The following is a 12,949-nucleotide window of genomic DNA, read 5'->3' on the forward strand; positions in this document are numbered from 1 at the left end:
CCAATATTCAGTAACCTTTAGTGTCAAGTTTTCTTATGTTGTTGCTGACAATTTCTTCCTTGCTATTTATAAAGGAGAAGGAGACTAAATAACTATATGTTACAAACTAATTTCCTTTGTCTTAGGAAAACTTGAAAAATTTAATATATGGTGCCAGAGCACTTAATAGTCAAGAGCTATCCCCAAATACAATTCAATGTATAAATTAAGGGCTTGTTCTAGCTATCCTCATAAACACCAACATTATTAACATAGTCCCTTTACATCTAGCTTACCAACCTCATTTTCCTCAAACAAGAATATTTTCCTAGTAAGAAAACATATATTCACTGAAATGCATCTCTTAAACCCAAAGCCTTCCATTCTGTACCTGGGTTCTTGATCTCCACTCCTCTCTAAAAAAATGACATCTGAGACTAAAGGAAGCAGAACTTACACTGTGTTTTAAAAGTTTTAGCATATATATATATATATATATATAGTAAATTGTAAAGGTATAAAAACTTCAGATATCTCTGAGATTAGTTGAGATTGAGATAAGGATTGGCTCTAAACAGCTTTCTTTTGAAGAAACGGAGAGGGATAAATTCTTTTTCTTAAGCCTCCAGACTATGAAAGATTACATTAAACATACAATTAAACAATTCAATTATGCTCTTCTGTGCTACCTGAATGTCTTCATTTTAGCCCTTGCACTCTTAAAACATGGAAATTAACCCAGAATTTCTTTTCTTTCCTAGCAATTCTCAAGACTTTTGATTGAATATTCATAAAACAAAGAACTGAAGGTTAATCTTAGTGATAACTCACATGAGCTATCCTATCTTAAATGATTGTCACCAAATTAAAAATCTTATCATCAGACATAGTAACTTTCCAATCTTGTATGTTACCCCAAGACCCTGGATTCCATTATTGCTCACAATGCTAACTTGTCCCTTCACTTTCATTCTCTGTAATTCTCATCTAAATTAAAAGAAGTGAAGTACAATTTCTACAGAAACACAAAGTGACCAGGAACTATATTAGAATATTACAACCCCCAAAGGAATTCTGTTTTTTCTAAATGTAGAATCTACAGGCCAATGAAAGACTTTCAGTATCATATCTTAAAACCTGGTGATACCCTGGGCCCGGCCAGGCACCTCCGGACCCCCATGTCATGTTTCCACTGAAAGCTTCTTGAACAGATTCCCATTCTAATCCTTTAAGCTTACATAAATATCTTAACAGGTTGCAGGGTGAGAACATAAAACCGACAATGGGATAATTCTTTCAAACAATTACAGTTACAATTCTGCATTAGGGACTAGTTAAAAATAAAAGCACTGTAAAAAAACAAAAAGAATTTTATTTTCTCCAAACAAACAAAAAAAACCCCACAACACTAAAGACTGTCCAAAAACCATTGCTACTGACAATGTAAACCACTAACTCAGTGGGACAACAGATCTGACACACCACAACCAACCTATAGAATGCATTTCAGTGGTATGAAATAAGCTCTCGGGGACTTGTATGAGGGTTAGGAAAGAGGACTCCGAGAACAGTGCCTTGGAGGCCACTGGTGTTACTGACCCAGTAGTCCCTGAAGACTAGATTTAAAACATCAAAATGTGAGGAAATAAAATTGTTCCCTCAGGTTCCAGTGACCTTGAATACAATAAAAGGACTCTGGTTTGCCTGTTTTGGAGCTACTATGCCTCCTTTAAACCTTGCTTTAAAAGGAGAATTTGACTTTCTCAAAATAAAGCCAGAAGGTCAAACAGGTTGTGGAGAGTCAAGGACAAGACCACATCTACTCTACAAAGTAAAAAATAACAAGATCTATCACCTCAAATGCAAAAATGCAAATTTCTCTGAAGCTGGACAGGAGGTTGGGGGTGGATTACAGGACTTGTGAGCCATATACACTCCCCCTTCAAAACCAAAGCATTATGTAGAAAACAGAGTTCCAACAAAAAGTACAATGATGAGAAAAGAACTCATTAAGAGCTAAAAATAAACTCTAATTCACAATATGCATACGGTTTTAACAAAAAAAGGAAAACAAGATGTAAAATTGCATCTGCTAAGTTACCATGCCCTCGTGGAAATCGCCACCCCCCCCCCCACAAACTGAAATCTGTAAAGTCTGTGATGACTGAATAGAAGCAAAGCTTTAAATGTTTTCAATGAATATTCCAACAGAAATAAAATAAAAGGATAGCAATATTTTTTATGAAGTCCTTTGATCTACTAACACTACATGAATTCTGGGCCTAACAACCAAACACACAGGTCTCTGCATTTCCCTACTTGAATGTCTTATTTTATGAAATCAGAGTATCATAATAATATTTACAGTTTATATTAAAGGGGTACTAATTTTAAAGAAGGTGTCCCTCAAAGTAAAAACAAGTATCAGTTTTTATCTAACCAATACCTTTTGACTCAATTTAACAGCCTGCTGACCTTCTAGGCCAGTAACAGTCCGCTGGGAAAGCTCAACAAAGAAAACCTTCATATTTTAAGTCAAGCTCATTCATTCTGAATAACATGCACACAATACCACACACAGCAATGACTCCACACTCCAGCACTCTAGTTCACAGAGACTGATAGAGTATCATTAATCATCTTTCTGGGCTCCCAAGTCCTGCCTTGAACTTCCTATTCCCACTTCATCCCACCTCTAGAAAATCAGTTATCTTGGTCAAATCACCTAGAAAGCGGAGAAAAAGAACATTAGCTTTGGGTTCTTCCCACGTCGTGTCTGAGAAACTATAAGAATTCTAAGGCAATAGATTTAAAGATTTTTTTCAAAAATTGGTTCACCTAAGGAAAAAAAGTCTGCAATTGTCTGAATGTGTATTAACTGGTAAGAAGGGAGACAGGAGAGAGATACCTGTGTGTTACCCACTTTATTATTAATTATTATTATATTATTATTATTATTCATAAGAGACAGAGAGAGAGGCAGAGACATAGGCAGAGGGAGAAGCAGGCTTCCTACAGGGAGCTTGATGCAGGACTTGATCCCAGGACCCCGGGATCAAGACCTAAGCCAAAGGCAGATGCTCAACCACTGAGCCACCCAGGCACCCTGTGTGCTACCCACTTTATAAAAGAGACTCAACTTTGGAGTCAAATAGCTCATATAAGGCTACATTACAAGTAAATGGCTACACTGAGATATGAACCCAAGTGTAACACATTCTTTCTAGGCTAAAACCTCTAAAATAGCCTCCTTAGGCCTCCTCCCTAGCTGGGGAGTAGCAGGTAGCAGGCATTTTGTTTCAATGTTAATCCTGAGAACTTGATCCCAAGCTAAGCAAATAACAAGCCTAGTGTACATAAGAGTTTGGTAAATCCTATTACCACTACATTCAAGTCCATTTCACATGGAAAGATACAAAGGAATGCTATGGATACAGTTTAAATTGAGTATTTCTATCTTGCATTTTTTCCCCCGTGAAGGAGGCATACAGAGTAAGATTCTTTGCTATTTAGAACAATGCAGAATGATCCATCCTCAATTAGCTAAATATGATGTAGAAGATATTTTTTTAAGATTGTACTTATTCATGAGCGACGCAGAAACGTAGACAGAGGGAGAGGCAGGCTCCTATGGGAGCCTGATGCAGTAAGTTCTCAATCCCAGAACCCTGGGACCAGGACCTGAGCCTATGCTGCTTTACAACTTTAAAGCTCTCCAGCATATATAGTTGATGACAGATACTATCACCAATAAAAGGACATTCAGTGGTGTCAAAATATTGACATTGTAAAACTTTAAAAAGCAAAACCACGTTTTAAGGAGTAAAACATACTTACTAAAGCCACTGCATAGGCCTCACAATCAAACGACACAAGTAAAATGCCAGGAAATAATTCTTAAAGCTGACCTTTTTAGTTGAAAAGGCAAGCTCTGAGCGTTTCCACAGCTCTCAAAATTCAGTAGTAGCAATGCACTCTACTGAAAGTCAATTAACTTAGAACAAGCTAAGAAGAAGCTGATGAATTGTGAAGCATGGTTTTAGCTTCAATGATCAACTATTCTGTTCAGGAAATGTTCCAACAGGTGCAAAAGCAAAATGCTTTGCTCTATTCATAATTTTGAAACTTAAAAAAACAAAGGTTGATGCTAAGGTAGTGTAATAGATGAGACTGAAATAAAATCCATCACATCAAAAAAGGGACAGGGAGAGTCAACTTCATAGGTAAAGAGAAACAGGATTTTAACATTCTTTGGATTACAGAAGGAAGAAATCCTGTATCAGAATTTAATTGCTCTTTATCTTCTCCCATTTAGATCACCATCTTCTTTCTAATCTACATTTTTCCATCATCACAGGGACTGCCACTGCATAATAAACTGCAAGTGGTTTCTACTCTATGTTACCAACTCTATGTTCTCCTAACGCAGAAATAAACAAAAACTAGAAAAAACAGTGTGAAAGATCTGGTATAACAAAGAGCACACAAGCACGGACGCTAAATTTTAAGGGGAGGACTCCTTACAGATGAACTTTGTGTTTTCTATGAATTTGAATACACTAACAAAGCTTGTGTTTTATATCAAAGTCATAAAGGAATCAAGTCAAAGGCACTCAATGCATGTTCTTAATCTATTGATAAGACAACCATGATCATTCTAGAAGCCCTGGTGATGATATGGGTCAACAAAGCATAGAATCAAAACTCATAAACCTCATTTACACAATAGGTTCAACCTCATTTTCCCAGTAAATATTCTTAAAAAGCTACTGTAAAATGTGTAATCAGCACTAGGAAGCTGCAATACTTTTCCTTCACTTCCTTCTAATAGAATAAAACAAAGTAACACAAATATCAACATCAAGAAATCAGAGAAGCTAAAATCCAGATGATTGACAAATTAATCAGCAATGGTTTTGTTTCAAACTTCTCTATATCTTCACAATGCCATCTTTTCTTCCCAGCAACTAGCCATTTCAGGTTGCATTATCATAGGATATCCACAGAAGAAGAAGGTTTTCTGTTTAGGTCTGCTAACTGAAAATGAATTTATCTCATGATAAAGAGGTCCTAAAGAAGATACCACCGCAAATATGCCATTTTGGCCTAAGATTATTTTGAGCTGAAAGCAATTAAGAATCAACAGACACAGAGAGTTCTCTTCCCTATCCTTTTCTGCCTACAAAGAAGTCACAAATTGCCCTTGTGAAGAAGTCCCCTGCTCCTGTGCCATAAAGAGGAGAGCAACTTCCACCCCCAGAGATGGAGAGCTGGCACCAAAACGTACAAACCAACCTTGCTAAAATATCTCAATACCTGCTATTAGTCCCCCACCCCCCCGCCCCCATGTAATGCCTGATCACTTTCCCAGTCTATCAAAGCTTCAAAACCCAAACCCCCTTTCCTTTGGTAAAAGGGTATAAACCCCCAAATCTAACCACTTCTACTTTAATTCTCTTTTGTGAACCCCAGTGTACATAAAATACTAATGAAAACTGTGCCTCTTCTGTTAATCCCCCCACTCCAGTTTTATTGAGATATAGTTGACAAGACATTGTAGTATCATCTATCTTTTGTTAGGTTCAGTCCCTGGGGGGCCTGTGAATTAAACTAAGAGAATTCTGGAAAAGATTTTCCTCCCTGATAATGGTAAAGAATTGTCTTTAGTTTCTTAAATTTGACAAATTTTAATTGCATCACCCTAAAGTTCTTCATCTAAACTACTCCATGCTGACAATGAATTCTGTTCTATAAAACGCTAGGTTCAAGGTTTGAGTGGAAAAATGAACATAAAACAATTTTAAGTTTCTTCCCCAAAACTTTATAAAAAGCTTCTATAGTGGTAACAAATTTTTTAAATGACTGACCTTTCAAAAGACATGACCATGACCTTTCAAAAGACAACGGTGCAATTAACAACATAATTAAAAATATAAAGTTTCTTCAGTACCACAAAAAAAAATTTTCTGCAAAATTCACCTCATACAAATTTAGCCACTAAAATCTGAAAATAGCCATATTCAAATGTATTGTATTCCACCATTGATTCACTAGGGACCACCAAAGCATTTATCTAGTAGAGCCAAGTTACTCTGTTTTGTGAAAGCCTGAGCACACACCACCCATTTCTGCTAAATCTCTAATTAAATACCCAGAGCCTGCAATATGAGGTGTTTATATTAAGCTACCACCAATCACCCACCACCCACTCTGCCTCTCTTCAATTGCTTGTTTGAATCAAAAATCTTTTCATACTATGGACACTGAACAGCTGACCTTAGGATTGCAACAGACACAAACAACCCACCTTTTCAAATTAACGTTCATTCAAACAGCCTGAGGCTATAATTGACTTCGTCACAGTAATATTGAAGGTATGTATTAGAAAAATAAAAATGCATCTTACTATTTCAATCCTGAAAAGCTAAGCCTGTACTTGTTTTTAAAAAGAGGAGAATATTCTCAGGATGAAAAAAAAAAAAAAAAAAAAAGAAAGAAAGAAAAAGAAAAAAGAAAAAAAAAAAACGAAACTTAAGTCTAGCTAAGAACTCTATTAAAAAAAAGATTTTACCATACAGATAAAGGGACACTGGCCAAGTCCCTCCTTGGGTTTCCTATAATTTTTATTTGTTTGGGTCTTTGTTTATTACTTTTGTCTAAAAGATTGTAAATAGCAGCTGACTTTCAGGGGCAGGGGATGGTCAGCATAGGATCCCACTCAAACAATTCCTAGAATAAGATTGAAGACATCACACCAAAATAAAAAGGAGCACCACTCATTCCAGAGGGCTTCAACTAACTACGCTTCTCTCTGTCTTCTATTAGAAAGGAAAAACAACAGTAACAGAACAAGCTATCTTGGAGTTCTGAAAACTACACATGTGCATACACATAACCTTTCAGGGACAGGCTGGACGTTCAGTAAAGACAGGGCCTAATGACTTTTAAACTTCACATCCCTAGACCTAAACCCCAGGAGTTAACTCCTCAGAAACCACCACTTGGGGAGAGGACCACACCTGAAACTCAGTTTGCCATAGTTCAGGAACTGCAGTTATAACAACTCGCCCACCCACCTCCAACCAGAGTTCAGGGAAACTGGAAATTTCTGCCTCTATCTCCTTGCAAATTTCTCAGGAAATGCAGTGGATAACTCCCAGGTAAATGGAATATTCTGGGCCCTACCTCAAAGATTGTAATTCAGTAGGTCTGGGCAGGGCCTAGAAAGCTGCATTTCTGGTCATCATCCCAAATGATTCCAATGCAGGTAACTCTACTGATTATAGTTCAAAAGGCTGATTCCCAAAACTGTTCACTTACCCATCAAAATCACCTGGGGAGCTTTCTGACAACAGATTCCCAAAAGTCTCCAGAAACTGTATTTTTAAAAACTCCCTCACATGAGGATGGGCAGCCAGATTTCAGAAACACTGAGCTAGAATATCCAAAATTCACAACTACAGACTACAAAGTTTGTAGAGAAGTATGGATGTTCTCCTTCATTCTATGTATTCCCTCAGTCCTGGACTCTCAAAAACCTCTCATTCCCCTTCTGAAGACGACACACTTACCAAAAGACGCCCCTTAGTGAATCTGTTCAAGTTATGTGTCTCACTACAAATTCATCAGTTGTTCCTGTGGTTAGTTTTGTTTTTTGTTTTTTTAAAGAATTCTGGCCTCTCACAAGAGGCAAAGAGGAAATGTCCCAAGAAAGAATCAGAAAACCAGGATTCTGGTCCGTGCTTTACCACTTAAAAGCCATTGGTCTTGGACTAGTCAGTCATTTAAACAAACCTGGGCTTCAGATCACCTGTTAAATACAGAGTTGGCTAAGGTCATTTCAAGGACACTTCTGATTCTGACACACTATTACTCATTCCTTGCATCATAAAATCTATTTCACTCCTCTAGAATGCAGCATCAGCAGGTGTCAAGGACTCTGAAGTGCATAAACTCAAAGAGATGGACCGATATCAGCTAAACTGTACAAGTAGCAGTAGCTTCTCATGATGAATGTCTATAGACAGGAAACGGGATGAAGCCTAAAGCTGGGCACGAGCCCAAAGCAAAGGCCTGAAAAACAACATAATAAATAGAATTTAGGCTAAAGAGAAGATTACTATATTTACCACTAAAGAGGTGTCTTAATGTATTTCTCTAAAGCTCATTCTATCAAAATGGTGACATTAATTTGCCAACAACACAATCTAAAAATTATATACTCTCTTTTAGAACTTAGGAAAGAGGCACATACTTTCCTAACTCGATTTTTTTTTAACCTGAGACACAGTTTCCTAATTCAGCATTATTTAAACAAAGAAAGATTTAAGAAAAATGAGAAAAGAATGATTTAAATGTTCTTCCCAAAGACCGGTCTCATTGTTTTCTTATAATCCAGACAGTTAATGCTCACCTCCTACAAAATCAGAATACAAAGAGTTGGCCCAGTAGGTTCCCCAGGAGGTAGGGTAAGTTGGATAATTACACCAAAGAACTCAGACTTGACCCTAAAAATGTGTACTGAAGGGATCCCTGGGTGGTTCAGTGGTTTAGTACCTGCCTTTGGCCCAGGGCGTGGTCCTGGAGTCCTGGGATGGAGTCCCACATCAGGCCCCGGGCATAGGGCCTGCTTCTCTCCTGCCTGTGTCTCTGCCCCCCCTCCCCATAAATAAATAAAATCTTTAAAATAAATAAAAATGTGTACTGAGAAACTGCATGAGCTGGCTAATGCTAAACAGCACAGGGCAGGGTCCAAATCCTCACAAATTCTTTCAGTCTTTCTTTCCTTTTTAGGTTTTATTTATTCATTCACGAGAGACAAAGAGAGAGAGGCACAGACATAGGCAGAGGGAGAAGCAGGCTCCCTGCGTCCCTCTTTCAGTTTTTCTAGATACGTTAATAATAGTTTCTTAGGACAATATGCCGACTTCACAAAGTACAGCCATTCAAATTCCAGTTTTAGAAATCTACCATTTACTAGACTATCTTTTGTTCAATACAAATATCTACTAAGAAATTCAGAATTAAAAATCTAAATGTACGCTTTGAAACTAAATGATTCAGACCCTTCTAAACACCATTTAACCCATACTAAGAATAAGATGGCAATGGACGAAGTCAAAAACAGGGTTACTAGAAGAGATCCCTTTGTGTTATTTACCTACTTACCTACTCATCTTTTTAATATACAGTTATCATGGATGTTCACTTATGAAACATGCTCATACTCTGATGTAGAACAAGTTACAGAAGAGTTTCAGAGTGTCTGATAAGTCATTAAATGATTTCAATAGCTTTCAAGCAAAAGCTTTTATATGTTCTATGGATATCTAGTATTGGGGAGATATCTCCCCAAATGAGTTCTGAGGTCAAATAAGGCTGGAAAACCGGTTTCTTTACTGCAGGATTTTAATGTATGTTTTCTAATATGCTAGGGATCTGCAGTTTGGCTCTGAAATACAATACTATGAAGGGCAGCATTTCTCAAACTTATCTGTGAATGAAACCTTTACTTTGAAGAACAAATAAGACTGTCTCCTGGAATGAAGCTTAGAAAACATCTTTTGACGCTCTTGGCCACTGTGGATTTTCTTGGGTACTCCACTTGCTTACTAGAGGTTTTAAACAGAAATTTTACCATGGTGGAAAACTTCATTGGCCCCGACTGAAAAGACAATGGGGTGTTGGTGGGGAGATAAAGAAAGTGGAGAGCATACGTTAATGCACTTTGCCAATATCTAACCATGTACTTCAGATGACCGTGCACTGTGGTTCCATTACCACGGTTTGTCATACTAAAGACAGGTAGGAAGACATAGAATTCAAATTTATTGCACGATAAAACAGCTCTAATAAAAGACTTTGAAAGAATAAGATAATTCAAAACTGATCAGAGATGAAAAATAAAAATCTCTGAAATGTGGGCAGCCCGGGTGGCTCAGCAGTTTAGCACCGCCTTCAGCCCAGGGCATGATCCTGGGGACCCAGGATCGAGTCCCACGTTGGGATCCCTGCATGGAGCCTGCTTCTCCCTCTGCCTGTGTCTCTGCCTCTCTCTCTCTCTCTCTCTCTCTCTCTGATGAATAAGTAAATCTTAAAAAAAAAAAATCTGAAATGTTTTCTGCAGAAGATGCCTAATAAAAAGGATGTAAGATTTGTTTCATATTTTTATCTACTCCCACTATCATAACAAAAAAATTCAATGTTTATATATACCCAGTTCAAGTTTTTGGTTTTGGTTTTTGTTTTGTTTTGTTTTTTAAACGGTAGGAACAGTTACTAAATAATCAAACCAGAAATCGTATCATTGATGTCACGGCCTTTATACCATTTATCACACATTCATGTCAAAGAGGTTGCAAAATTCGTGTATGAAGAAGCTGTTTTCCTAAAAAGATAGTAATAAAATTTAGTGTGTCAGGACAAATGTATCAAGAGCCATTTGTTCTCTACCTTTTCAACTGTTCAAAAACTGTTTATAAATTTAATGTATGCTGATGACACTGATTTGGGGGAAAGAAATGGAAAAATATTTTCCATTTGATTATCACTATTCAATAACAAAAACAACCAACTCTTCCTTTTTAAAAAAAAAAAAAAGATTTTATTTATTTATTCGGACACAACCAACTCTTCCTAATGATACTGCGGTGAACATCTAAGTAACATAATTAGTTCAAATATAAATATTCAGTATAGATTGATGACAACCAGGTTTTACTGAGTTTTTACTTGATTTAAATATGTTTCTCCCTGTGAGCTTCAATTTGTACCTCAAAGAAATAGGATTGTGAGGCCAAGCTGAGGTGATAGCTCTCATTCACCTTGGAGACAATAAATCCTGCTATCTTGTTAAAAGAACAGCTAATGGTATGATCTTAAAGTAAAACAACAACAAAAATAACCTCACAAATCACCTAGTGTGACCTCTTTCTTTGCCCTCTACCTCATTTTACCAAGGGAGACCTGAAGCCAAGAGTTGATCTGTCCAAGGTCAGAAGACTGAAGTTCAGACTCTTGGTCAAACTCTTCTTACTGCCATTAGGGCTTCTTTGCCCATTTCACATATTTGGTTTATATAGTTTGAGTTATAAAGCCATGTAAAGCAATTTAATATACACCATCACTCAAATTTAATGTGAGAAAGTTTGTCTTTCTACAATTAACTTCTTACATTTTCAGTGTTTGAAAACAACTCCCGCAAGAAATGTTAACTCCTATATCCCAAGAACCTGCTCCTCAATCAGGTTTTGGCTTATTCTAAATATTTAGTCGAATCTTACAAAATACTAAGGATATTTTCCACTACCCAATATTCAAAATTCAAATTACCTATCCTTTCATTTTTACCTTTATGATAAAAAGAACACTCATACACCACTTTTTCCTTTCCTTACCAAGGAATAGAACAGAGGATCTTGCTACATGCAAATTATATCAGTGCAAATATTTATACATTGACAGTGTGAATATTACCATTTATTTTGTCACACATATTATAGGCAGAACTATACAGACTTAAAGGAAAAAACATTTTAAGAGATTTCCTCCTCTTCCCAAATGGAATATTCTTCTTCTACCTCACTGTTAAAATGCTACATCATATAAGCTCAGGGAACTAAAAACTAAAGTTCAACATGACACTTTCTGTCCCATAGAGACACTTCTAAAACATTTTTGAAAGATGTTAGTGTACAGCACACGGTATATAAAAGTCTAGTTATAGTATATACTGCCCACAAAAATATTTTATACTTTAAAAGGAAAACAAAACTCTTAAAAGTTTCATGCTGGGCAGCCCGGGTGGCTCAGCGGTGTGGCGCCGCCTTCAGCCCAGGGCCTGATCCTGGAGACCCGGGATCGAGTCCCACATCGGGCTTCCTGCGAGGAGCCTGCTTCTCCCTCTGCCTGTGTCTCTCTGCCTCTCCTTCTCTCTGTGTCTCTCATGAATAAATAAATAAAATCTTTAAAAAAAAAAAAAAAAAAAAAGTTTCATGCTGCTGATTTAGTAATAGAGAGTGTAGCTAGATGTGTAAAACTGTACCAATGAATGATCTACAAGCGGTAAACTTATTATTTTCTCACACTTGAAACACTGTTTAAAAGTGAATAATCTATGAAAAACTGCATACCTGTTATTTTGTCTCTTACAAGCTTACAGGACTCTATCTCACCGATGCTCCCAAAAAGACTCTTTAGTTCCTCCTGTGTCATGTTCTGAGGAAGGTAGTTGACTATTAAGTTGGTCTTGCTGTCCTCTGTGTTCCCAGAGTCAACTGGTGACGAGCAGTTGTTGTTTATAGTAGTTGGACCATTGGCTGTGTTATTGCAAGTTGGCCCATTAGACAGTTGTGTTTCCATGGCAGCAATTACCTGCTAAAAACAGAGAAAATAAGAAATGTCAGAATTCATATTTCACAAACTATTAGAGATTCCTACCAGGAATGTAAATACTTGTCACTAAATACAAGTCGTTCTGCTGAAATTACAATAAAGCTTCAACAAAAAGTGCAACACCTACGCTAATTTATACTTCACATATTAAGCTAGTCAATTTAAGTTCACAATTATATTTTCACATACATATTCCATACATGCACATAAAAACACACTGTAAATGTTAAACATTCTCTAGAACCGCATTTTGGGTCTACTCACATACCCTTACTCACCTGCAATATCCAAAAACTTGAGGAAATTTAGTACCAAAGGGCACGGAATTAAACCCTGACTAAAATCATACTACAAAACAGAAGTGCTTAACATGCTACCAAAAAACAAATCAAAAAATGGTATTCCTAACTCTGAAGAGATTTGCAGTTAGCCTAAGAGTTTCAATATTCTAAAACTGACAGACATCCATTAACTTAAAATCAAGGAGCAAGAGTACTTTAAAAAATATAAATTTGTCAACATGTACTGTTTTGGTTACATATTGAAAATGTTTTTGATTGACAATATCTTATACCTC

At 36.8% G+C, this 12,949-nt stretch overlaps 1 protein-coding gene across 24 annotated transcripts in view; it reads right to left on the reverse strand.

Moving 5' to 3' along the window:
* The window catches only part of ELAVL2 (ELAV like RNA binding protein 2), a 168,521-nt gene that overhangs the window by 55,272 nt on the left and 100,300 nt on the right, over nt 1-12,949 (reverse strand). For 19 of the 24 annotated variants that reach the window (XM_072841548.1, XM_072841562.1, XM_072841561.1 and 16 more), the window contains one exon: nt 12,111-12,354. In XM_072841548.1, coding sequence (XP_072697649.1) covers nt 12,111-12,354 — 244 coding nt within the window. The remainder of the gene's footprint in view (nt 1-12,110; nt 12,355-12,949) is intronic. The other 5 variants (XM_072841553.1, XM_072841557.1, XM_072841556.1 and 2 more) reach the window with 1 other exon arrangement.

This window comes from Canis lupus, chromosome 10, assembly GCF_048164855.1.
Source record: "Canis lupus baileyi chromosome 10, mCanLup2.hap1, whole genome shotgun sequence".
NCBI classification, from domain to species: domain Eukaryota; kingdom Metazoa; phylum Chordata; class Mammalia; order Carnivora; family Canidae; genus Canis; species Canis lupus.